The sequence below is a fragment of the Rhododendron vialii genome, chromosome 13a, assembly GCF_030253575.1.
Source record: "Rhododendron vialii isolate Sample 1 chromosome 13a, ASM3025357v1".
Taxonomy (NCBI): domain Eukaryota; kingdom Viridiplantae; phylum Streptophyta; class Magnoliopsida; order Ericales; family Ericaceae; genus Rhododendron; species Rhododendron vialii.
The window spans coordinates 12,385,438-12,411,896 of record NC_080569.1 but is presented as its reverse complement, the minus strand read 5'-3'; the positions used below and the strand labels follow the sequence as shown (position 1 = coordinate 12,411,896).

The 26,459-nt window shown below is 36.0% G+C and overlaps 2 protein-coding genes across 2 annotated transcripts; both read right to left on the bottom strand.

Annotated features, from left to right (window-relative positions):
* Positions 1–1,876: 1,876 nt before the first annotated feature.
* Positions 1,877–7,261, bottom strand: LOC131314161 (histone deacetylase HDT1-like). Its single transcript, XM_058342650.1, has 10 exons — positions 7,100–7,261; positions 5,792–5,862; positions 5,453–5,660; positions 4,880–4,897; positions 4,738–4,791; positions 4,506–4,657; positions 3,382–3,453; positions 3,190–3,280; positions 2,266–2,401; positions 1,877–2,185 (listed from the first exon to the last, which is right to left on the bottom strand). The coding sequence occupies exons 1-10, from the start codon at positions 7,110–7,112 to the stop codon at positions 2,125–2,127; spliced, it is 876 nt and encodes a 291-aa protein (XP_058198633.1). The 5' UTR covers positions 7,113–7,261; the 3' UTR covers positions 1,877–2,124.
* Positions 7,262–17,263: 10,002 nt separating this feature from the next.
* LOC131314407 (uncharacterized) lies at positions 17,264–18,251 on the bottom strand. The gene is made up of 2 exons (XM_058343007.1): positions 17,992–18,251; positions 17,264–17,899 (listed from the first exon to the last, which is right to left on the bottom strand). The coding sequence occupies exons 1-2, from the start codon at positions 18,016–18,018 to the stop codon at positions 17,522–17,524; spliced, it is 405 nt and encodes a 134-aa protein (XP_058198990.1). The 5' UTR covers positions 18,019–18,251; the 3' UTR covers positions 17,264–17,521.
* Between the last annotated feature and the right edge of the window lie 8,208 nt (positions 18,252–26,459).

Below are 26,459 nucleotides of genomic sequence, written 5' to 3'. Positions count from 1 at the left end.
TTTTGTAGGGTCTAAGATCTACCATTAAGTGTATGAACTCCACAGAAACGTATGATTGTAAAGTGATCCGGAGTACCACGTGATGGTACTCCCAAACTATTGAATAATTAATTACTCTTGAAACTTTCCCCCATGCAAACAAGTTGTTTTCATGTTGCCTAATTGAAAAGCTTTCCTAAAAAAAATATATACTCCGTGTATATATATATATATATATATAAAAGCTTTCCTAACAGTGCAATCTCAAGAGCAAAGGGTACGGTAGCCGAAGTGGTAAGATACTATATTTATAGTTAGGTTAGGTTAGGTTAGGTTAGAACACGATAAGGTCTTAAGTTTGATTCTCAACGTAGAGATTCATTTTAGTTTGTTTAGAACAAGTTTCTTGTATGTAAAAAGAAAGTTAAAAAAAAGCAGTGCAGTCTCCACCTGTCCAAATCATCGCGTGATTACAACATTTTTGCAAGAGAGACTTATTCACGGCTCTGCTCAATCTCGGCCATCCAAAAGTGTTTTGGACGATTCGGATTGAAAAAAATCTCTTAACTGTAATAAATATCGTCCAAAACACTTTTGGACGGCCAAGATTGAACGCCGTAAACTTTTTTTTCCGTTCATCCGTAAATAAAATTTCCTCTTTTTGCAATGGGTTCACAATTTCTAAGATCTCCAAAATGTGGTACTACCGGTGTATTCATTTTTTTTTTAAAAAGAGATAAGAAGAAACTTCTCTTTTTGACTACCAGTTGCTCGTAAAGTAGATCAAAGATGACAAAAAATACGAAGTGTAAAAAGATGCTTAACTTGGTGTCTAAACATGCTTTTGCTTCAGATAATTTGAAATAGTTTTGTAAACAGACAAATTCACTAACTTTTTTTAATACTTTATCTATACTATATTGAATATATTTCAATAAGATTTGATAGTTTATACATCACAGGCATAATTATTTCTTTTTCTTTGGGTACCACCAGTTACTAAAAAAGAAGAGAATGACTAACAACAGAGCTTGACAGATGCAACGAAACAGATGACTTATCTCATCTTTAAGAATTGCAAGCAACATATGTAAAAATCAGATGGAGGTTGGGAATAAAATCAAATGGGTATAGACAAATATTAAGCAAAATTCATAGATAAAATTTTAACCCAAACTAATGCAGTATGGTTTCTGATTTATAAATCACAAGTTTCTGATTTACCTACATTAAAGAATTTAATATAAAATGTACTTTTTTTATAAATAAAAAAAAAAGTAGTTCTTTATTGACGGGTACAAGTCGGTATTAAATAAATTCAAAAGTAGTCCCACTGTCCAATATTGATCCAGTACCGGCCAGTATTTGAGCCAAAACAAATTAGAAGTGCAGGGTATCAGATTTTGTCAATACTGGTACATATCAGCCGATACGGTACAAGATTCAAAACCTTGCTTCCACATTATCATCAAAATTTGTAGACCCTGCTGGCACATAGGGGCGGCAAGGTGTGCGGAAAGCTCCTACGCTGACGTTTTTGGCATTTTTGGCAAATTCAAAAAACCCCACTCCGTAAGTGTCCAGTATTGATTGCTATCGGCCGGACATAAGAACTATAGAGTATCGGATTTTATCAATACCGATGCATACCGGCTGATACGTTACAAGATTCAAAACCTTGCTTCCACATGATCATCAGAACTAAAGCAATCCGAATACAACATAATTTTCCTCCAAATGACAGCTGATTTTTACCATTAAATTGAAAGCAAAAGCGTATCCCCAGAATTCGGAATTTCAAAAGCACCACTACCCTGTCATTTTGTTTGAAATTTCTCTTTGTTACTTTGGCAAATAAACAGCAAAACTGGAGAACGAAACTAACACCACCAAGGTATTAAACAGAACTTAAGTGAAGCTTTAAATTATCAAGCAGAACCCGGGGAAACTAATCCATGGAAACATTCAACATAACCTCTGAAACTACCAAAACTTGAAGACAAGAAATAGTTGGGCTAATACAGGTCTCATCTTTTATCAAGTGGGGAAAACCCTACTATAACAAAACACATTCCACCTATCTTCAACTCATATCATTCAAATGAAAAAGAATGCACACTTCACCGCTGTTTTTGGATTCCACCACTATTTCCCACTATGTTTGGCCTTTGTATGAGACTCCAGACCAGTCCCCGAAGTGAATGTCCTGTTTAAAACGAGACATAATTATTATCCATTCCTAGTCGAGATATATGCCGAAGAAGAGTTTACAGCATATGAACATACTTGGTACAGGATTTGCAAGAAATTTTGCCATCAGACTTTGGGGTCTTCTCCTTGGACTTGTTGCTATTTGCTGCAGTTTTCCCCTGATTCTTTGATGGGTGGGGAGTTGCTGTGTGACCACCACCCTTCTTACCATCTGTGCTCACAACCACAAAAAAAGAGGATAAACTCCCAACATAACTCTAAAAATGTGATAACCCTATAAATCTGTTTCAGTTCTAGACGAACCAGAATTTGAAAAGCATCAATTTAGACAGGTAGTTCATCAAACGAAAGCAACAGTTTCTTGATGCTTTATTCAGTGGAATACAAGAGAAATATGATTTATCAAGATTTCATTCAAATCCAGTGACTGCACTAAAATCTAACTATAGCTATTGGAAGGCGAGACATAACCTACTGCTCCCAAGTTAACTCAGAGGCATACATGATACTTCACCTTAACAAGAATGCCCTCAACATCACCACTAAGTTAGAGAGAAAAGAAAAAAAAAAAAGACACATAACATAGAACTGCTCCAGAGCGTAACAAAATATTACCATGAATATACACTATATAAGGTCTTCTTTCCTTTTTCTTCTCTACATTGCTCCAAAACCAAGTGATGGAAATTTAGGAGCAAATGCACTAGGTAATTAAAATTGTTCAAACTAGAAATGCAAGAATAACTAAGCCACCGGTCATTTTGATCGCAGTAAGTGTAAACAATTCAGGATACATAAGACATACCCCTTCTTTACCAATTTCCTAAGAAGTTACATGATAATTGGAGAACGCAATCCAAAACAGTATCACAAGACACGGTGCAAGTATAGGCCATAAAGCCGTTATTCTACATTCCAGGTTTTGCACAAAGATGTAAATCAGGTATGAATATCTTCCGTGTATCTAATATAAACAAGCAAAACTAAGAAGCAGGTCACCTGTCTTCTGAGGTGTATCTGATTTTGCTTTTTTAGCAGCAACAGGGGTTTTTGTCGCAGATTTGATGGGTCTCTTCTGGCCAGAAACAGCCTTCACAATGAAACATCAATACAACGAAAGTAAGTTACAGAAAGATGCATAGCATTGGATGTCCACAATCTTAAATTTCCAAACTGGCCAATTGCCAATACCTTATGAGGAGTCTCCTCATCTTCATCCTCTGAATCTGAGTCACCAATGTCATGCGAAGCATTTAGCATGTCCTAAGCAACAATCCAACCAAAAAAAAAAATTAATAATAATAGCTAAACAAACGACGTTTCCAAAGAATCCAATAGAAATGCAACAGCCGAGAGGATTAGAGAGAGAAAGTGCCCTGCACTTTTCTCCTTCTAGAGTTTTCCAAACCCATGACAGATTTTCATTTTTGTTTGTATTTTTGTCTGAAATATTCAGATCTTTTGATCTTGTTTTTTTTCCTTTTTCATGTTTCTGTTGTAGCTTTATTTTCTATATAATGAAGTTCTTGCTCTTCCAACAAAAAAAAAAAAAGAATCCAATAAAGGAAGGGAGATCATAAAATCAAGATTTAAACATGGGACCTCAAAATAGATCACCCCTCCTTGATGATCATCGTAAATGAAGCCTAACTCCATAGTAACTTGGAACTATTCTTACAATATGGTGCTATAAACGTTTTAATTGTAAGACGTCTACCAATTTCCAGCAAAGAACAGAATTTTAAATCCCGTTCTTTTTTCTTTGAAGACATAGGTCCACTTCCACCGTCGACATACCAAAAATAAAGAGAAGTCAAGGTAGAATCTGCTAAACCACACTTGCACTCTTGTTGCACATTGATCACAATTTGACTCCGGAGCTCAAATAGAGTCATCCACTAATGTTCCCTCTATACTTCTATCACACCCAAAATATGTCTTACGAATAGGTCTCCCATTTTTGGCACATGAGGAAGAAGAAAAGAGAGTTGGAATATGAAAGAAAAGAGACCACAGACAGAAGAGAAACAAGAATTTGTTATTTTTCTCTTACATGGTTGAGGAGAAAAGATGAAGAGATACTCTGTAAGACTGTAACCAGCTCTTAAGACCCTTAGCCCTTAAAACGACCCATACACCAGCTCTTAACCCCAGGAAAACAAATATAAGAAGGCACAGTACAAATTAAGCAAGAATGGTAAATATTTATTACAAAAAGAAATTGAACTCGTCTTGAGGAAAATAACCAACAATTTTTATTTATGCGGGAGAATAACCCTAAAATTCATTAAGTATAAAGTATTTCTATGAGTTACCTCATCCTCTGATTCATCATCATCATCTTCATCTGATTCATCCTCTTTCTTGGGCTCCACAACCACCTTTGCCTTGGCTGAAGATTCAGGTTTGCCAGCTTTACCCTTACTTGCAGCTGGCTTTGCTTCCTTGACTTCAGGTTTAATTTCCCCTGATAAATTTAATAAGCATATTTTAAATATTTGGAACCTAAATTATAACTGGCATACCAACTCATGACGCAAAACTTACCATTCCCCATGATGCCTATGGGGGCATCTTCTTCCTCATCTGACTCTAAAGAATCTGAAAAATACAAGATATAGCAAGACAATAAGCTAAATGAAAGACACTTGAGGACCATATCTAAAGAAATAGATGTACAAAGACTCACCATAATCTTCACCAGCCGTGGAGATAGGACAGCAAAAGCAAGAAAATCAAGGAAACAAATGATAAAATCAAAATGAAAGAAAACAAATTCACGTCGAACACACCACACACAGCATAGAATATTGTGCACGCATATCAAATACCACGACAAAACTTCATACATGCACCCAAAAAAATAAAAAAGGGACAAACAATTGTCATTTGCAGACAATTGCAAGTCCATTATAACTACGCAACGTGCCAATGAGAAGGAAAATAAGGGAAGAACAAAAATGTGAACATCTTATCACTTTATCAGTAAAAACTCCTTCCCAGTATATCGTTAGGGCTGCAAATGAAGTCCAGGGAATTCACATCAAGAAAATACTGAATCAAGGACCAGCCTGAACAGAAACAGCAGTGTGAAATCCTCAAACTGGAACTAACCAAGCATTCACCTTCAACCTCATGTTTGAACCAAGAAGAGCATATCAAACTCCACGTAGACAGATAACAAAGAAATTGATTACAGGACAAACGATTGATTGGAAGCATATGAAATTGAAAATAAGAAGGAATAAATGCAAAGGATATGAGAAATTGTTCAAATATCCACAAAAGTATACGCTTCCATTTTTCCAGTCATGCGACAGTTCAAATTCTTTCTCAAACACCAAATCAAATGTAATTTGAGGGAAGTTCTCCACAGAAAGTGATCCCACAACTAGCTTCTTGCCATCAATCTTCACATGGAGAGGGATATGGTCATTTCCTTTTCCCTTCTTACCCTCACCCATTGCTGCCTGGAAAATGGCAACATGAAGACATTCAGGACACAAACAAATGGGAGTCATTTTAATATTGCTTCTATTTAAAGAACAAATAAACAGCAAGTTAACCCAATTCAGCAATAGGGCCAGAGTGTTAATATGACCTGGGAGACATGTATGATTTGGCCAGCCTCAGGCATAACCTTAACTGGCTCTCCAGCTTTGACTTCAACGCCTGCAAATAGCAAGCGCACACTATGTTCAAACATACAACCTCAATGAGTAAGGAAATCAAACATCTATAGTCCATTATGTTTTAATAAGGAAGTGATTGAATTCCTTTATTACTGCTGAAAACATTAAATTGGCAGCAAGTGTGAAATATGACATAGTTACATACTCCACAGCTACATAAGTCGAGGTATAGATCCCAAAGACTAGTATGCACAAAGAGCTTTCAAAAATGACAACAGAAATGAGAAGATAATAGCTGTATGGAATTTGAAGATATCCCCATGGACAGGAATAGGAAACAGGGCACGTAGAGATCTATCAAACTACACAGGAAGCTATTACTCAGCTAGACAAAGGCATGGTCACATGTGAATAACTAAAGCCACCAACACAACATTTTGATCAAGATGCCTAAGTGAGAAAGACAGAGGAGACATTTATACTCCTTTAGTTGAGAGACCAATTAATATAACATACAGTAAATGCTATTAGAATGATCACGTTAGACTTGGTATAAAAAAACCCATCTCGCAGATTTTCTAATCAACTTCTTTGAATGCAAAGTACTATGAGTCCATGACAACCATGAGCAGCTCTGCACTTGTATAGATCAAGGTGCGAGCGACGTAAAGCTACAATTGCCAAAGTATGTTGATAAACACTAGAAAAGCATGTGGTCTCTTGCTGCAGCTGAACTTATACTAACCATTTACCATTGAAGGGCAAAAGTGAAAAAGTATCAACCCAGATATTTCCCAAGCGCCAGCCTTTAAAGTTACATTTTTGCCACAAGCCGCAGAAGCTGCGCCAACCAAATTAACAGAGCTTCGCTTCCACTGAAAAAACCCCATAAGCTGAGGGTCCTTAAGCCCCAGCAAAAACGCAAAGCAGTTACACATGAAAAAAGAACATAGAAGCGTAGATACGAATTAGCATAACTTTTTCTTAGTGTCTTTTAAACGAAATGAGAGAATCCTTTCTCAGCAAACAAGCGAATCGCGAAGACAGAAAACCAAACAACATCAGAAGACGAAAAACTAATGGCATACAAACGAAGCTCGAAAGCGAAAACCGAATCGATCACCGTCAAACACCCATACGTACCACGTCATCATACATTATACGAACGCATGTCATTCTGTTTGTCGATACATGAAAAAAAAAAAAAAAAAAAAACGGAGAATCGCTCGAAAATTAGAAACAAAAATAAGAGAGTGAAGGCGGCGTTAGGAGCTTACCCCAGAACTCCATCGATGCGGAGGAGAGAGAATGTAGAGTTTCCGAGAGAGAGAGAGAGAGAGAGAGAAGGGCTTGGAAAGAGGCGGAGGGAGGGGAGAGGGTTTGAAGTGGAGATTTTATAGCGACGTTGCCGCCAGCTTCCGGCGCGGGCCTAGGGCTTTTTTGAGTGGAAAAACAAAAAAGATGGATTTACCATAGCACCCTTTAAGGACGCCGCTATTCGCAGCCCTCTATTTACTTCTGTAGCCCATTACATTTCGGTAAATGATTGTTGAAAATCATAAATAACATTTCGGTAAATGATTGTTGAAAATCATAAATAACATTTCGGTAAATTGCTGTTGAAAACAAGATTATATTTCGGTAACTACATGTCGAAAATATGTTCAATTGTCGGTAAACAACTGGCGAACATGCATTTTCGGTAAACATCTGTTGAAAAAAATATTATATTTCGGTAATTAGACGCTGAAAATATATCTCAATTTCGGTAACTAACTGTCGAGTATAATTGAAAACTTTTAACGGGTTATGGAAGTAAATAGAAGGTTACGAATAGCAGCGCCCCCTTTAATGAATAAAATACATAAATAATTAGGGAGAAAATTATATTTACAAACCTGTACTTTAAGAGACTTTTTCAATATACCCCTCGACTATGAAAGATGGATATAAAGTTTGTATCTAAATGCTTGAACTAGTCATTAATTTTGTGTTGATGTTTGAATTTGTTTCGAATCTGTTTGAGTTCAATGGCAAAGTCTTGAGGAAAAAGGTTAGAAAACCTAGGGTCACATGATTTGATGTTATTTAAGTACCCTTTGTTTATGAAGTAAGTGAAAACTAAAAAAAAACGAAAAAAGGATAGGATATAATTATTGTTTTGGATGGATGATAAGAGGATATTGATGATATTTTCATACATTATCCTTCTATACAAATGGAGCAACAGAGTCTATGATAAGTGCAAAACTCGACTACTAAGAATCTCGTGTTGCCAACCCGGTCTTGGACGATGTAAGAACAACTTGAGCAGATCAAGCATCAATGCGAGGAGCAATTCTTCTAGTATTGGTGTTGGATTTGGGTCCTTTAAGTCTTCAAAAGCTTGTTGGTGGACTAACGTGGGATGACTAGTCAGAATAGCTCGTACAACAGAACATCTACAATAAGACAAATGTGTGTTATAATCTGTACTCATTTCTTCCAAATCTAGCTAATATAGGAGTATAACATATACTAAGCACATGTACTTACATCTTCTGTCCTTTATATAGAAAAAGTAAAAAAAATCGCCTCACCCTCTGGATTATTTCCTGCTTATCTACTTACCGAGTTAAAATATTTATAAACTTTATAAATTTTTATTATGCAATCGTGATTTCCATGGAAACAATGACAAAATTCGTTAATATATTAAATTCAATGTTAAAGATTGCTACTACAAGCAAGTATTAACATAACGAAATTAACTAATTTAGTCAACCAAAAGTATCAAATACGTACGACAATATGATGACTTATTTCATAGCTTATAATTTATGAAAAAAAAGTATTGGCTACTCCATATAACAGTTTTGAATTTTTTTTTTTAAGATTTGGATTCATTGATTTGTGGTAAATAAATTATCAAGCCAAATTGTATGAAAATATTATCAGAAATAGCCTCTTTAACATTATAATAATTCCATTTTGGGAGTCAAATCCTAGGTAGTAATTTACAAGGAACCAAATATAAAAGGAAAATTTTTTGCAGTGGTCCCTCTAGTTTTACCGTTGTCTCATTTTTGTCCCTCCAATTTTAATTGCAACCAAATAAATCATGTAGTTTGTTCGACGTGCCAAATTGATAAAATCATTCACATTTGTGAACAGAAACAAACGAAAATTTGGTTTTGAGGGGTAGAGTCGACATTTTATACCCATTCCCTCTATAAATTAGTATATTCCACTTTTCTTACTATTTAGTTGATGTCAAAAAAGGAGAAAATGAACAAAACCTAGGGTTTGCTATTGAAGAAGAGAGAATCGAATTCCCTGGAGGCAAAATCAAGGTTTCGAAAGAAATATTCTTCTTCTCTTATTGTTCGACTGCCTTTTGCAATTCACCATTGAACCATAAAACAAACACCCAAGAGAGCAATAGAATAGCCACCAACATTCTCTCTCTTCGCCTGAGAAGTCCAACTTTTGCTTCAAGCTGTGTGATTTTTCTGAGAGAGCCAGGTATGACCTATCGGGAACAAGCACATATGGGTGGATCCACCCACGTGAAAAAGGTTCCAGCATTTCTGAATTGCAATTTAATATGAAAGAAAGTATTTTAGAAAAAACTTAATGTGATTTTTTCAAGATTATTGGACCACTAAGGCAAAGAAATTCTAAAATAGGGCTTGGAACTTACCCCATGTTGGGAACACCTAATGAATCTTCTGCCATGGTTGGTATCAGTCCATGAGGTCGCGATTGGAGCTCTCTTTTCGCAATGGCATTGCTTGGACTCCATTAAAACTTCTTGAAGTTTGGAGGGCTTAGGGCTGATTGGGTAAAGGAAGTGTGCCTATATGACATTATATATAAGGCAGATTAGGGCTCCAATTGGGCAGATTCAATTTTGGAGGGAGATTTGGCCGAAATGTCATATTTGCCCATAAAATTTCATCCAAACAAAAATTATTACCAATTTTCTGTTTGTTTCATTCACGGTGTGAATAGTTTTACCAATTTGGCACGTCAAACAAACTATATGCACCTTGTTCGGTTACCCTTTTACTTGGAATCTTTTTGAAAACTCAGTTTTGTTCCCTTTTAAAAATCTATTTTTGAGGTGGCATTTTGTCATTTTTGACCCACAATTTTCCAAAAGGGTTTTGATTCCCTACATTGCAGTTACTTCTCTCTCTCTCTCTCTCTCTCTCTCTCTCTCTCTCTCTCTCTCCCCAGATATTTTTTGGGTAAACCGCAATGGTCCTACACAAATGCAAATATTTTTTAAAAATAATAATAATGGACCATTTTTCACCCTAAATGCTTCAATTCATTAGTGAATTGTGGTTTAGTAAAATTGGGATTTTACAATTCAATTGCTAGAATGAAGGGGGTTTTTTCATGGTTAGCCTTGATTAGGCCCTTTCATAGTTGAATTTTTTTATTTCCATTTGCCAAATATAAGGTACAATTCATATATAAATAAACGATACGATGTTAATTGAAGAGAAACTCAAAAAATTAAACATGCATCCATGCAATACAATACTAATTAATTAAAGTTTCAAACGATAAATTAAATAGTACACAATACTCCGTTGAAAGACATACGTACAGATTCATCTAAAATAACTTATACAACCACACAATGATATCAAACTACCATTATTATAATGGCTACCACCACACCCAAGCAAAAAACCATTCCAAACCAATCTCTAGCCAGACGTGTGTAAGCCGTTGAGGATCCAGTCAGATCATCTGCCAATGGGAGAAGAGAAGGTAGCGCTGTTTCCTCGACTTGTCTGGTGAAAGTCACACAAGCATTGCAAGCCTCATCCCATGAGGCATATTTTTTATGCACAGTGCCTGGGAGCCTGTTAACTTGCTCACTATAAGCTGGCCAGTCATCGTAGATGCCTGGCTTCTTCCCCATGAAGACAATGTAGAATTTTTGGCCTCCCATACTTATTGTGTAATACTGCATAAAAGAGGGAGTCCAGTCGCATGAAGCAATTTTTAGGTAAAGTACAAAGTAAGAACACAGAATACTACTGGAAAAAGCCGAATAACAGGGCATCATTCTAATACATTCACTATGGTCAAAAAATACAGACCCCAATTCAAAATTTGAACTTAGAATTAAATGTACTAAACCCATTTTTCCATTGACATCAGGAAAACCAAAACCAACATTAACTCCTACCAACATCCAAGTACAATCCAAATGCAACAAGACTTAGAATTAGTCCAATACTACAACACATTTAAATTAAACTAAGTTAACTGGACAATTTTACTGCTACTAAACTAGTACAATGCAATAAAAATCAATATGCATCTCAGATTTCAATAGCCATTTGGTCCCATTTATGCGCCATCAATTTAAAACCCACACGGGATGTGTTCAAAGGCTCTACTTCACCCACATCATCATCGACCTCTTCATCAGTTTCTCCTTCCCATTTGACATCTTCATTATGACTGTCAAAATATTCATCTCTCCCATGATGCATTAAGATAAAATTATGGATAACACAACAAGCTGTAACAATTGTTGGTTGACGGGCGTTGTCATTGTAACGACCCGCTCCATCTTTGTACAATATTGTCCGCTTTAAACGCCCAAAGCCCATAGACTTTCCAGTGAGGTCACCCATCCTTGGATTGCTCCAGGATGAGCACGCTTAACTGCGAAGTTCCTATGCACTTTAGCCCGCCCTCACGGCTTTAAAATGCCTTGTACAAGTAGGAGGGATCTTTTCTTATAAACCATGACTTGCCCCCTTCCGTCCGGACGCTTCCTGCAGTACCGCCGACCACCGGAAAGCGGGGTGTCACAATCTACCTCCCTTAGGGATGCAACGTCCTCGTTGCACAGGCCCAGCAACCTTCCCCTGGTGGCTATGGTGTGGCACTTAGTTCTGTACAACACAATCAGTATGCTCGTACCAGATTCTAGAGGTGGCCCCCACCATGTAGACCAGGGTTGTGCTCTGATAGGAATCATAACTTAGTTTTTCATGGATCGAACTGTAACCAATATCATAACTTCAGCTTTTTATGGCTTGAGCTGTAACCAAAACAATTCTGTGTATACCATAACATAATAATATGATACCATCCAACGATTACCGCTGATACTGAGGGAGCGACCCCCAATGCGCATACGTTGAATTGATCAATTCAATTGGACACCCGGCTGTGCCCCCTTTCTTTCCGCCCTTATAACACCATTCCGACTAGTATCTTTACCGTCCCCTAGATTCCAGGGACATCGTTCGGATGTATCGATAATACTTTTTCTTAAACTGTTCAAAATATCATAACTCCATGGTATATTTGCTACAAAAATGATTCAAATGTTAAATAACCATACTTTTGTAAGCCAAAAATATATATTTTATGAAAAATTCATGTAACTCCGATAATTCATAATCTCACACAAGCAGTGGCTTATGTTTGTTGAATTCTTTCCATTTCAGGTATTCCGAAATAGTAAAAGGTCGGACCGGGTATCTAAGTCGTTAAGCTTGTGTTACGATTTTGTAATGGAAGGAAAAGGAAAAAAAATGTAGTGCTCATGTTTCTGTTATTAAAAAGAAAAATCTAGTGACTTTTCTTTTTAGAGATTGCTTCCGCAAATGTTAAGTTTATTTGTTGTTGATAAAAAAAATGAAAGAGGGGCAATAGAGGCCTTGGGTGAGACAAACTCACTGGCCGGTCACGATATTCAAATCAGCTAGATTTGGGTCGTGACAGTCATAATTCAGCATACCCTTTAGTATTGAAAACCTCTTTTTCAAAACCCCAAAGCATCTCTTAATTATATTTCTCAAGGACGAATGCTTGTAGTTGAATAGTTCATACGTTTTGCAGAATATTGTATTGGCTCCATCCCATTGGTCCCTATGATATCGTTGTCCTCGGTACGGAGCCAGATAACCCGGCATATTTGTGTATTCAGAATCGACCAAATAGTACTTATCTAAATCATAAATTACTCTTGTGGGTATAGTGTGGTTCTTACTAGAACAGATCCAAAAACAAATATGAGAAAATCTTTTTAAAATTCAAACTTATTGATTGGTGGATGTGGAAAGTTAAAGTCTGGATTCGATACTGCCACAGAGAAAACACGTCCATCATGGGCGCTACCTTCTCAACCTGGGTACACAAATGTGAACTTCATGTTGAAGGAACACACGACCATTACATTCTATGTTTTGGTGGATTTTCTTCCACGAAATGCTAATTCTCTAGAAGCCGGTACCCAAGCATCTATGTGGGTTCCATCTATCGCGCCAACACAATGCTATTGAGATTTTGAAAAAAAGGCATTAGTGTAAGTATATATTTTGAGTTGTGTGTTAAACGGTATCGTATGTAATACATTCTTACTTGGAACCATGGATAGTATCTTCCATCATGTAGAATTTCAAGAGGCGTTTCTTGAAGATTTGGTGGTCGAATAATAAAGGGAGCGAGATTGCAAATAGCACAACGCATGAAGTTGAAATGGTTGCTTATAGTATCCAAAGAATGCTGGAAGCGGTCAGCAACAACTCTATCCATGCATTTTGTCCGCAAATGTACAAGAATATAGCCAAAGACTCCTCGACTGAGAGGTTCTTATGATCCATTCAAGTAGTCCTCTTCGAACTAGCTTGACCGCCAACGCTCTGAACGTATGTTTTTCAACACGTAAAATATCCTTTATGTTTTGCGGATTGGATTTCGAAAGAAACATGGTACATTCTTGTCCTGATAAAGGACATATTCTTTGTAGAATTTTTTGTTTCCCATCTCATTCCATCATAGCGAGTGATTCGAGTTCCAGCAAGTCATCATCATCACTAAAATCGTCATCAAGTTGGTAAGGCGGAATTCCACTTAATGACATGGTGTGTAACACCCCAACTTTTATAAACAAGAATGAGTCAGTACTCTATTTTAGAGTAAACTACTTTAATGTTATTACTCTACAAAATCCCTAGATTTTATGAAAGAGTATTCTAGATAATTTAAGGATATTCTAGGCCTCAAATGAGTATAATTATAAGAATATTCTAAGCATCAAAGGTATATACTTCGAATATTAAGATACGAGTGGATAAGATTAGATAAGATTTTCTCTAGATATTATTAGATAATGCTAGAAAGAATTAGAAGAAAATAATAATAGTAATAAGGAGCTAACATTTAGCAAGTAACTTACCGTTGGGATTTAGAAGTATACTAAGTCATGACTTAAGATTTATAAAAATTAAAGTATTTGATAGGCGCGTAAACGTTCACATACACGCCCTCTAATTTATCATTGCTACGTCTATTTATATTATTATTTGGAATTTTATGCGTTTACTTTGTGTTGTAGGTATTTGGAGGCTTACTATTCTAATGGACTTTACTATGGCAAAATTGGCATATGAGTTGGCAGATTGGTACCTGGAGTTCTAGCATGGCCAATGATACTAATTTAATTGATGGGTCCATTCATATTTTATGGGTTTAATTCCCTTGGGAATAAATTGGTTGTCTGGGCCAAGCCAATGAAACTTGCAACGTGGACTGAAGAAGGAATTCGGGTCAACCGGTCAACTGCAATTGGGAAGTAATAAACTCGGCCCACAAGGGTTTTGTTTGTCGGCACTTCTCATCACTTATAAAAGAAAATAGGGCTGCCAAAGGATTCCAGGGGGATGATTTATTTATTTATTTTCCAGTAGTTTTCTTTTACGGACGAAACAAAGAACAGAAGCTGCGGTGATATCTTCTTGGGTAACACGCAGGAATCGACAGAAAATAAAGAACGGGACTGTGATTCTTTGTTTCGAATATTGTTAGTTCTTTTCTGATTTTTTTTTACTCTCTTCAAGTTATTTTAAGTTTTGTTCAATTACTCGCACTCCGGTAACTAGTTTTAATTTGTGTTCTTAATTAAAGTTGTTCATTGGTTTTCAATTGGTTGTTATCTTCCGTTTATTTTTTTTCTCCGGTAAAAAAAAAAGCATGATTAATTCTAGGGTTTTATTCGTTTTATTTTTAATAATGAGTGAGTAATTTTTCTGAGGTTTGGTTGTTGGGTAAAGGCGCACCGCAACCCAATTAGGATTCGTCTCGCAATTTTTTTCGTACATTAATTTAATTAAATAATTTTAGTTGGTGAAAACTACGTCCGTTGGACGAATCCGAGGCATTGCCTGGACTCATGTGAACGGGAATGGGGGACCAAAACCTGTTCGCCTCTGTGTACGGGACTGACAACCTTAGGATTCGCATCCTTCGGAGTTTCCAATTCTCCTTAAAATTTAATCGTTTTAAGAACCTTGAAAAGCGAGTGAATTCTGATTGGGTAGCGAGCGTCGGATTTCCTACGACCGTGTCTCTCCTTTTTATCATTTGAGCAAGTTATCTATTAGTATTAGTTAATTAATCTACTAAAAGATAAGGGGTGGCTACCTAAGAGCTAACTTTAATACTACAATCCGAGGTTCTACGGCACACACTTCACCATCCTTAGTGGATTCGACTCCGGTCTTACCGGATATTGTGCTACGTCGGTCTCCGCTCTATACTTGGGGCAACCTATTATTTTAGGACTAGGAATCCGTCAAGTAGTATTTTTGGTGTATCTATCAATTTCTATTTTACAGATATTGCCCAACCCTATTAACAGCATCGTGACACGAGTCACCACGGGGCAAAAAGAATCGGATTAGATATTCCTAAATCTTAATATATATACTTGGATTTGTCTTAGATTATATAAGATTTTCTCTAGATTTTATTAGATAATTCTAGATTTTGTTAGATAATATAAGATATGGCTAGATATGTGAGGATATTATAGATCTTGTAGTTTACAAGTATAAATAGGCCCCCCTTCCTTCCATAAGCACACACATCACACACACGGCACATACCACCAAGTAAATAGAGAAAAGAAAGAGAGAATAGAAGGGGAGAAAGAGAAAAGGGAAAAAGCTTGAAAGTTTATTTTATAAATAGTTAGTGATGTATTGAATGGTCGATATTGGCGGGCTAGTGGTGTATTTAGTCTAAATGTGGGAAAATATTTTAAGGAGTTGATTCATAAACAAAACGGCTGGTCATATTTGAGGTAATCCGGGGAGTATACGATATGCTTCCTACTTCTGGAATCCTTTCTTCACTCTCATTTTTGTACTCCTTTTGATATCTCGCGATATTTGTTCAATCTTGTGAATATCATTGAAAAGTGAAATAATTGGTATCGAATATGATGTTATTAACTGAGTACTATAAAACTGTTTAGTACAGAGATCGAGTGAACTCATGCACCAATAGCCTATCCAATATCCAGGATGGGTCGAGGATGACTCGGTGAGGAAGGTATTGGGGGAGGGTCACTGGTCATGTACTGAGGATGACATGGTATGAGGTCCTTTGTGATTGTTGCTTCGACTTGGTGGTCGATTATCGTTTATTGATTCCACTTGAATATGAGCTTTGTTATTATGTTGTATCGTATACTTCCCGGATAATTTTTTTTTCAGGTGTAGAATCGGATTAGTGGAAATTGAATCGGGACATATAAGAATTAATTTGGAAAGGTCTTGGAAGAGTTGATAATTTTGAAGTATTTAGAGATTATTTAGCTGGCGGCTTAAATTTATTTTGGTGATGTAATATATTTATAGAGAGAATAGGGGCTTAGAAGTGTTTGAAATACATGGTATTTTGGAGTTTATTTTTAGAAAATAGCGGGGCGTTGCATGGTGATTTGCTTACCCTTGTCAATCTGTTAGAAAAATGTACTGGCACTTTAAAAAAGTTTAACAAACCAGATTTTCAGATTATGTTGGGCTCCTTCTCTAAAAACTATAATATGTAAGGTTGAAACTATTACTGAATAAAAGAAAAAAGAAGAAGAGCTACTTTATAGCCAATGACGAGTGTTTTGAGGATTGCAATGGTAGGTTAAGACTTGAAAAAATGACTCTCCAATCCACATCCTTGATCTACAACCAACAAAAGCAAAATTCTAGGAAGGGTCATGCATTCACCTAAGTTAACGGACACACATATAAGTCTGACCATGGGACCTCACAAAACATATCAAAAAAAGTACAACTAACGATCTAAATACGTATTAGAACCATAACTAAAACCATATACTAAATATGTATTGGGTTTCCTTTTCCTTCGTATTACTAGATTTTATGCAGTTAGCCATATAACTAAAACCCATATTAGTCGTGCCAAATCAGTCCATATAAAAAAAAAAATCCACCAAACACCAATAAACTTCTCACAACAATTTCAAATTCCCAGCATGAAAGGATCACAAATTGTTCTTACACCACAGACTACTATTGAAAATTAGAAGTCACAATATAAATTGTTCATAAAGTGAAAAAATAGACATAATACTCATAAAAAACAGTCACAACACATATTACTACTGGAAACATACATCTCTTCCATACTACTTGAATTTAAAACAAACTCATGGACTCTCTACCTAAGTTCATAAAACATGCATTAGGTTCACAAACCATTACTTGACCTCCCCATCTCTTCCTATCAGTTCTCAGATCCGAAGCGGTTGATCCAACCCATCCTTCCATCTAGAGTCAGCTTTATAAAGCCTTCCCTATAATTAACTCCCTCAAGAAGCTTGTCATATGCCTTATAAAAGGCAGTTTCACTAACAAAGGGTTTTAGTGGGTTCATTCATTCAAGACAAGCCTCAATAAAGTAATTTTTGCCTCAAGACGTTGTTGTGTCAAGGTCTCAAAATACTCTCCCTTTTTTTGGTTTGCGAAAGCCACCCCATCATAAGCCTCTTTTTGTTCACATCGCATTGACTTATTGCTTGTTCCATCACTTCCATCAACCATTCGCTTTCTGAAATCAACCGACATGCTATCACTTCTCTTTATGGCCTTTCCTTGATTCCTCAATGCTTGCTCCTGCTCTAATGAGGGGGCCCCTAGGGGGTTGGGTTGGCCAAAAACACCTGTGGCCAACGAGCCTTCCAAAAGCTCGTTCAAGAGGTCAAAATGGTCAAGCCCTTTACCAATAAATTTTCCGGCATCCTTATTTGCCTACAACGAATAGAAAAATTGGAAATTAGAGTCCTAAAAGGTAGAATGGTGCTGGTATAAGTCAAATTATGGTTCTCTAAGGTTTATATTACTTGCAAATACGTTAGCCACACTTCCATCAATGTAGTGACTGTTTGACTAACTGGGTCCCAACCCAACCCACTTCGCTCGGTCAGGTCTTTGAATAGCCTGTACTCTTTTTTGAGACAGTCAAATTTATGGTGGATCTTAATAGGTGTGTAGCCAGTCTTATGTGTCCTCTTATTTAACTCCTCTATGATTGCCGCCCATTGTAGGGAATTAAATTGCAAGTTTTGTTTGAGTTTGTTGAATTGTCTTTCCTCGCCTCTTTTAGTATTATTTAAAGGAAAATTTCGGTGTTCTCATAGCTCCAGTTGTCAAGATTGAGTTTTTTATGACTTATTATAGGCTAATATGTGGGAAACAATTAATGCATGTTACACATTACCACAATGACATGACATATGCAAGTTCATGTGTAACACCCTAACTTTTACAAGCAATAAGACGATAAAAAGAATAAAAAAAGAATAGGGAGTAATATTTGGCGGCCCACTTACCGTTAGAATTAGCGTATTTTCTAAGATTTTCGATATAGTTCCAAACCTCTAAAACTTCATTTCAGCACGGAAGTGTGAGGCACGAGCCCCTGCGAGACGGAAAGCCATAAGGTCAAAAGATCAATCCGGAAAGAAGAGTACTAGATATCCCTAGATTTTATAGGATATATTAAGATTGGATTAGATTAGATTTTATTAGATATTATATAGATTTTGCTAGATATTGTTAGATTATATAAGATAATTCTAGATTCCAATAGATTCTATGTGAGATAATTCTAGAAGATATGGTTAGATTTTATGAAAGATAATTTTAGATTTCATCTTGATATACCTAGATATTATAAGGATACTTTAGATATTCCTCTCACACAATAAGATTACATGGGATACACTTAGATTTTATTAAAGATAATATAATATTTTATTAGATAGTTATAGATACTAATCCTCTAGTATAAATAGGCATGCATACCCTCCCTTCTTCATAAATACATCACACCACACACACCACCAAGCAAATAGAGAAAGGAAAAAGAGAATTGAAGGGGAGAAAGAGAAGAGGGAAAAAACTTGAAAGTTTATTTTATAAATAGTTAGTGATGTTTTCAATGGTGGATATTAATTGGTGAGCTAGTGGTGTATTTAGTCTAAACGTGGAAAAATATTTTAAGACGTTGATTCGTACACAAAACGGCCGGTCATATTTGAGGTAATCCGTGGAGTATACGATATGCTTCCCACTTTCGGAATCCTTTCTTCACTTTCATTTCTTGTACTCCTTTTGATTATCTCGTGATATTTGTTCAATCTTGTGGATATCATTGAAAAGTGGAATAATTGGTATTGAATATGATGTTGTTGGCTGAATACTATAAAACTGTTTAGTACAGGGATCGAGTGAACTCATGCACCCATAGCCAATCCAATATCCAAGATGGATCGAGGATGACTCGGTGAGGAAGGTATTGAGGGAGGGTCACTGGTTATGTATTGAGGAGGACATGGTATGAGGTCCCTTGTGATTGTTGCTTTGACTAAGTGGTCAACTATCGCTTATTGATTCCACTTGAACATGAGCTTTGTTATTTTGTTGTATCGTATACTTATCGGATAATTTCCTTTTTCAGGTATGGAGCTGGATTAGTGAAAATTGAATCGGAGCATATAAGGATTAATTTGGAGAGGTCTTGGAAGAGTTGATAATTTTGGAGTATCTAGAAGATTATTTAGAAGGCGGCTTAAGTTTATTTTGGTAATGTAATTTATTTATGGAGAAAATTGGGGTCTAGAAGTGTTTGAAATACAATCGCTGTGTTTGGTTCCCAATTTTGGATTGAAATTTTTGAGTTAAAATGTAAAAATATGTGATTGGATGAGTTATTTCAAAAATAAGTGGGACCGCTGACTAAGACTTACCAAAAAAGAAAAAAAGAAAAAAGGACGGTTAAAGACCCAGTTGGCAAGTTGGACAAAGGTCTGTCCCATTCCTCTCTCTCTTCAATTACTCCCAACTCATCTCTTTCTCCCGGAAATTCATCCCAACCACTCATCTCTCTCTTGAAACTTCATCCCAATCGTTCAAAGTTTTTGAATAACAGGTGAAAAGCTGGGGAATGATAGAGGAGGGTGGGAGCCCATTTTACTGTCATATTTTAAAGTCAAAGAGGTAATCTTTGCCGGCCTTGAAAAACTCTTTTTGGCCCCACATCGTTTTAGCATTCAAAAACAACTTTATGAAATAAAAACTCCAAATGGGGAACCGAACACAGTGAGTGTATTTTGGAGTTTATTTTTAGAAAATAGCGGGGCGTTATAAATGGTATCAGAGCGGGTCCTGACCGGAAGTGTGAGTTTCACATCGCTCGGGAGTAAGATCCTTGTTATTATGTGAGATTTATTAGAAGAGGAAATTTGGAGTAACTGGGACCTTGGGTATAATCTAGAAGTGTTACTCAAGAGATGATATCATTAGAAATTATTGTTTGAGGTTATAAGGATTAGAAATTTATCAGATTTCGTAGCGAAAGCATGGTTATAATTTTTTTTATAGGCTATTATTCAAAGGATAAATTTGAGGTTATCAGGACATTGGAGTTATTCAGATTGTGTAATGGTAGAACTTTGAATTTATTTTGACTTATTTCCTTTAAAAAAAAATCTTTTGCAAATTGTATGATACTTTGATTATATGATTTTGACTACTTACATTTTAATTTCGAGGATGAAATTATTTTAATGATGGAGAGGATGTAACACCCCGACTTGTACGAGCAATAAGACAATAAAAAAAGAATAGGGAGTAATATTTGGCGGCCCACTTACCGCTAGAATTAGCATATTTTCTAAGATTTTCGATATAGTTTCAAACCTCTAAAACTTCATTTCAGCACTGGAGTGTAAGGCACGAGCCCCTGCGAGACGGAAAATCATAAGGTCCAAAGAACAATCCGGAAAGAAGGGTACTAGATATCCCTAGATTCTATAGGATATATTAAGATTGGATTAGATTAAATTAGATTTTATTAGATATTATATAGATTTTGCTAGATATTGTTAGATTATATAAGATAATTCTAGATTCCAATGGATTCTATGGGAGATAATTCTAGTAGATATGGGTAAATCTCTTTGCGCCCCGCCCCCCCCCCCCCCCGACACACGCCCCCCGGACCCTACCCCCACGACCAAAATACCCCCGGCAATAATTCAACCCATTTTATTATTTCTCATTTATTTACTTAATAACTTTTTTTTTATCTTTTTTCACTTTTTTTTATTTAATATTATTTAAGTTCCAATTTTTAATCCGGTTGAATCGGTGCAAAGATTTTATTTTTTTTATCATTTTATCTTCAATGGTCATAATGAATTTTTGACTCGAAGACCTTTTAACAAATACCCTAAGGCTCCTTATTTAGTTTCAGGTCTCTTTTAGGGTGCTCATTGAAAGGCCTTAGAGCCAAAAATTCATTACGACCATTTAGGATGAAATGATAAGAAAAATAAGATTTTCGCACCGGTTCAAAAGAATTAAAAATCGGAACACTTATTTTTTTACTCTTTATATGTATTTTTAAATTATTTAATATTATATACGTTAGTAAATTTCTTTATGTTATTGAAATTTTACTCTTATTAAAATTTTATAATTCTTTTATGTTATTGAATTTATTAATTTTGTATTTATTTATATCTTTTATCTATTTTATTTCTAACCACTTATTCAGATTTCCTTTTATCTTCTTATCTTCAACTATAACCACAAATTTCAACTAAAACCACTCATTTAGATTTTCTTTTTATTTTCAATTACAACCACACATTCAAATTTGTTTGTTATCTTCTTATTTTTAACTATAATCATTCGTCCATCACCCCTTATCCTTATGTATCCAGCATTATCCTTCCAAAATCACCATCTTCTTCCCATCACCTCCCTCTCCCTGCTTATCCCTCCAACATCATCATCTTTCCATCATCTATCTCTCTCTCCCTTCCTCTATCACGGCTCCTCCCTTCTTTTCCACACTGGTTTTGTAAAACGTAGAAGAACATTATGGATAACTACAACTTGTCATTTTCAGATAGTTGGTCTGTTGAGAATGATGTTTCTAGTGGGGAGGGCGTCTCCCACAATTTTCGTGATTATACACCCGAATTCACAACTGACGAGATTAGTTATTACCGTTGTTCTTATACATATTAGTTATTTAATTTAAAAGTATATAAATTATGCATATTAGACTGGATCATGTTGCACTTATACATATTCTTTTTTCTTGTTTATAGATTTTTCAAAATAGAGACGACATGGTAGCTTGGGTGCGGAGAGTTGGTAGAGAAAATGGTATTGTTGTTGTTGTTATTAAGAAATCTGCTAGTTTAATTGGTGGCAAGCTGCCAAAATGCATTCTTAGTTGTGAAAGAAGTGGAAAGTATAGATCGGCACGAAATGCAGTTAAAGAGCAATCCTTTCAAAAGAATACTAGGACAAAAAAATGCGAGTGCCCATTTGAGCTGCGAGGTACACCAATACCTCCAGTGGGTGTCATGTGGGGTGTAAGGGTTGAATGTGGTCTCCATAACCATGAAACAACAGAATATTTTGATGGGCATGAGTACCTGTCAAAGCTAACACTAGAGGAGAAAGAAATTGTGCGCGATATAACGAACAACACCGTGCCTCATGAAATTCTTAGTGTTTTAAAGAAAAAAATCCCGTTAAACACTACATATGCCCAGAGCATATACAACCTCAAATATACAGATAACATAGCAGAATGAGACGGTCTAAGTCCTACTCAATTTGTCTTGAAACAACTAATAGAGAAAGCATACCTCCATGAATATTGTACAAATTCATACACCAACAAAATCACAGATATTGTTTAGGTTCATCCTCAAAGCCTAGACTTATCTGTGAACTTTTCGTTCGTATTGGTCATTGATGCCACATACAAGACCAACGAGTACCAGTTACCACTATTGAAGGTTGTGGGTATCACATCCACAATGTGTACTAAGGCCTTTCAATGAGCACTCGCATTCAACAAACTCAAGCGAACCATGCTGAATTTTCAGTTCCATCCATCCCTACTGACTACATTCATCATTTACCTCGGGCTTATCAACATTACATTTCTCACATTAATGACGTCCGAGGTGACGGTCATTGTGTATTTAGGGCGATAGCCGCTCATATAGGGTATGGTGAAGATCGTTGGGCTCAAGTTCAAAAAGATCTCATTAATGATATTGAACAAAATAAGGATCTATACGATGTGCTATTTCCAAAAAGGGGTTGGGCAAACGAGCTAATACAGTCTTTAAATTGCTTTGAAGATTCGGCACCAGAGAGGCATTGGATGGACACTATGAGTTTGGGAGTTGTCATCGCTTTAGTGTACAACCTTGTTCTGTATACATTTGATGAGCTTCCTTCAGGTTGTTTTACTCACTTCTCATTGAGATCCCCTCCAGTTTCAGTCCAAGAGCGCATTGAAATAATTATTGCCTATGTTGCGAATAATCACTTTGTGCAACTTTTCTTGCAAGCTCATTACCCTATACTACCCTTCCCAACATGGTGGTTGAACAATGCATCAAACCAAGCTAAAAGATGGGCTGCTCGTTATGCAACACGAATTAGTTTGTGGGAAGAAATAATGGATACAAGACCAAGAAGGACATGAGCAGAATTTGGTGGAAACATTGATTAGAAATTGAATTTTCATGTATTTTCACTCTTCGGCGAAATTAGTAACAAGTTATGTTAGTATAAGTTATGTTTTAATTGTTCATTTATTAATTAAAATTATAGTAAGAAGTTTTTTAAAAGTAAAACAAAAAACTACTAAAAGTAAAACAAAAAAAAAACTAGTAAAAGTTAAAAAAAAAATACAGTAATTAAAGTCTTTTAAAAGCAAACAAAAAAAACTAGTAAAAGTTAAATAAAAAACTAAAATAGTAATTAAAGTCTTTTAAAAGTAGAAAAAAAATTAGTAAAAGTGAAAAAAATAAAACAGTAATTATTTACTTTTAAAAGCAAAACAAAAAAAAATTAGTCAAAGTAAAAAGAAAAAAAAACCGAAAAAGGAGGGGCAGGAGGGGGGGGGGGGGGGGTTGCGAAAAGAGGGTCTCAAGATATGGTTAGATTTTATGAAAGATAATGTTAGATTTCATTTTGATATACCTAGATATTGTAAGGATACTTTAGCTATTCCTTTCAAACAATACGATTACATGGGATACACTTAGATTTTATTAAAGATAATACGAGATTATATTAGATAATTATAGATACTAATCCTCTAGTATAAATAGGCTTGCATACCCTCCCTTCCTCACAAATACATCACACCACACACACCACCAAGCAAATAGAGAAAGGAAAAAGAGAATTGGAGGGGAGAAAGAGAAGAGGGAAAAAACTTGAAAGTTTATTTTATAAATAATTAGTGATGTTTTCAATGGTGGATATTAATTGGTGAGCTAGTGGTGTATTTAGTTCAAATGTGAAAAAATATTTTAAGGCGTTGATTCGTACACAAAACGGTCGGTCATATTTGAGGTAATCCAGGGAGTATACGATATGCTTCCCACTTTCAAAATCCTTTCTTCACTCTCATTTCTTGTACTCCTTTTGATTATCTCGTGATATTTGTTCAATCTTGTGGATATCATAGGAAAGTGGAATAATTGGCATCGAATATGATATTATTGGCTAAGTACTATAGAACTGTTTAGTATAGAAATCGAGTGAACTCATGCACCAATAGCCTATCCAATATCCAGGTTGGGTCGAGGATGACTCGGTGAGGAAGATATTGAGGGAGGGTCACTGGTTATGTATTGAGGAGGACATGGTATGAGGTCCATTGTGATTGTTGCTTTGACTAAGTGGTCAACTATCGCTTATTGATTCCACTTGAACATGAGCTTTGTTATTCTGTTGTATTGTATACTTCCCGAATAATTTCCTTTTTCAGGTATGAAACTAGATTAGTGAAAATTGAATCGGAGCATATAATGATTAATTTGGAGAGGTCTTAAAAGAGTTGATAATTTTAGAGCATTTAAAAGATTATTTAGAAGGCGGCTTAAGTTTATTTTGGTGATGTAATTTATTTATGGAGAAAATAGGGGCCTAGAAGTATTTGAAATACATTGTATTTTGGAGTTTATTTTTAGAAAATAGCGAGACGTTACATCATGTGATGTCTAATCAAATCAACATTAATAAAGAGTAAGAGTAGTACCACTTGGATATTGTTCTCGCCGATGAATGAGTTTGCCGAGGGCGTAGGAGATGAAGCACGTCTTTTCCTCTTTGAAGTTGGAGTTGAGGGTTCAAATTTCAGTGACAGTGGTTGGCCTAACCAAAAAAAAAAGATCAAACAAATTACCTAGAAGTAGTTGAAACAAATTACACAACTGTAAACCAAAAAAATTATCAATCTCAACTGTGAATCAAACAACATAAATTGGTATGGTACGCATTGCATTTGAAGTAACTACTCCTATTTGATTCTCAAAATCTTGAGAGTTTCTGCCCCAAACTATTACTTGAATCAAATTTTTGTTTCTCAAGTTAGTTCACGCTGTCATTCTTTTAAAATATTCATAAATCTCTACAAATAATGTTAGCGTGCATGCTCACATTGCGATTTTTTTTCCTGATTTTTTTGATAAACAAATGTCCAAAGCCAACTTACTGTGCAAGTGTGTATATTAATGGTTATGGAACTTTTGATAACAAAAATAGTACTAGGTAACATCTGTGGGCAGCGTGCCCGGAAAAAGGCAGCGGATCGATGAGCGCTAAGCTAGACGACAAGCTCTCATAAAAATACAGAGTCACCACTCGGGGTTTGAAGGTCTGACACCCAAGGAACCGTATTTCGAAGCACCTGCCGCGCTGTTTGATTTGAAAAGTTAAGGAATCAGTCCATCATAACCATATCTCGGTTCGGGAGCCAGGTTACGAGAGGGGAAGGGTTTTATGGCACCCCTCTCACCCAATCCGGAGATCGGTCTCTACTTAGGCATTTGCGAAAACGTTGTTTGTTTGCGATTCTGTTTGATTAATCAATTTTTTAGCCAATTAAGACGGGGGAATAGTTAAAGGGGATTAAAATTGTAACATGTTTGCAGGACGTGATAGAATAGCATGGATGACAGTTAGTATAGGATGAGAACAGACTCCTATGGGAGTTTAAACAAATTGGGAGGTCCTTGTTTTGGAATGACGTGCGCAGGAAGAAACCAGCATGCACTAAACAAGTCACTGCATGTTGTTTACTCCTGTGCGCGCAACTCCAAGACACGCGCATGCCGGTAAGCTCAAACCACAGCTCTTATTCTAAAACCTTCTGGGCTTTGGAAGGACCAGTGCACACCCAGGACACAGCACACTGTTATAAGCAGAATAATATACAGTTTAAAGGCTGTAAAGCCCTACAAATTAATAAAACACC

Bases quoted from the DNA above. Each gene is read 5' to 3' on its own strand.
- LOC131314161 (XM_058342650.1), bottom strand. The intron at 4,658-4,737 runs GTAAGTTTTGCG...TAAATTTATCAG, and splicing joins CATAGGCATCATGGGGAATG to GGGAAATTAAACCTGAAGTC. The intron at 2,186-2,265 runs GTATGTTCATAT...CGTTTTAAACAG, and splicing joins TCTTGCAAATCCTGTACCAA to GACATTCACTTCGGGGACTG.
- LOC131314407 (XM_058343007.1), bottom strand. From the start codon at position 18,018: ATGGAAGTGTGGCTAACGTATTTGCAA. The intron at 17,900-17,991 runs GTAATATAAACC...TATTCGTTGTAG, and splicing joins TGTGGCTAACGTATTTGCAA to GCAAATAAGGATGCCGGAAA.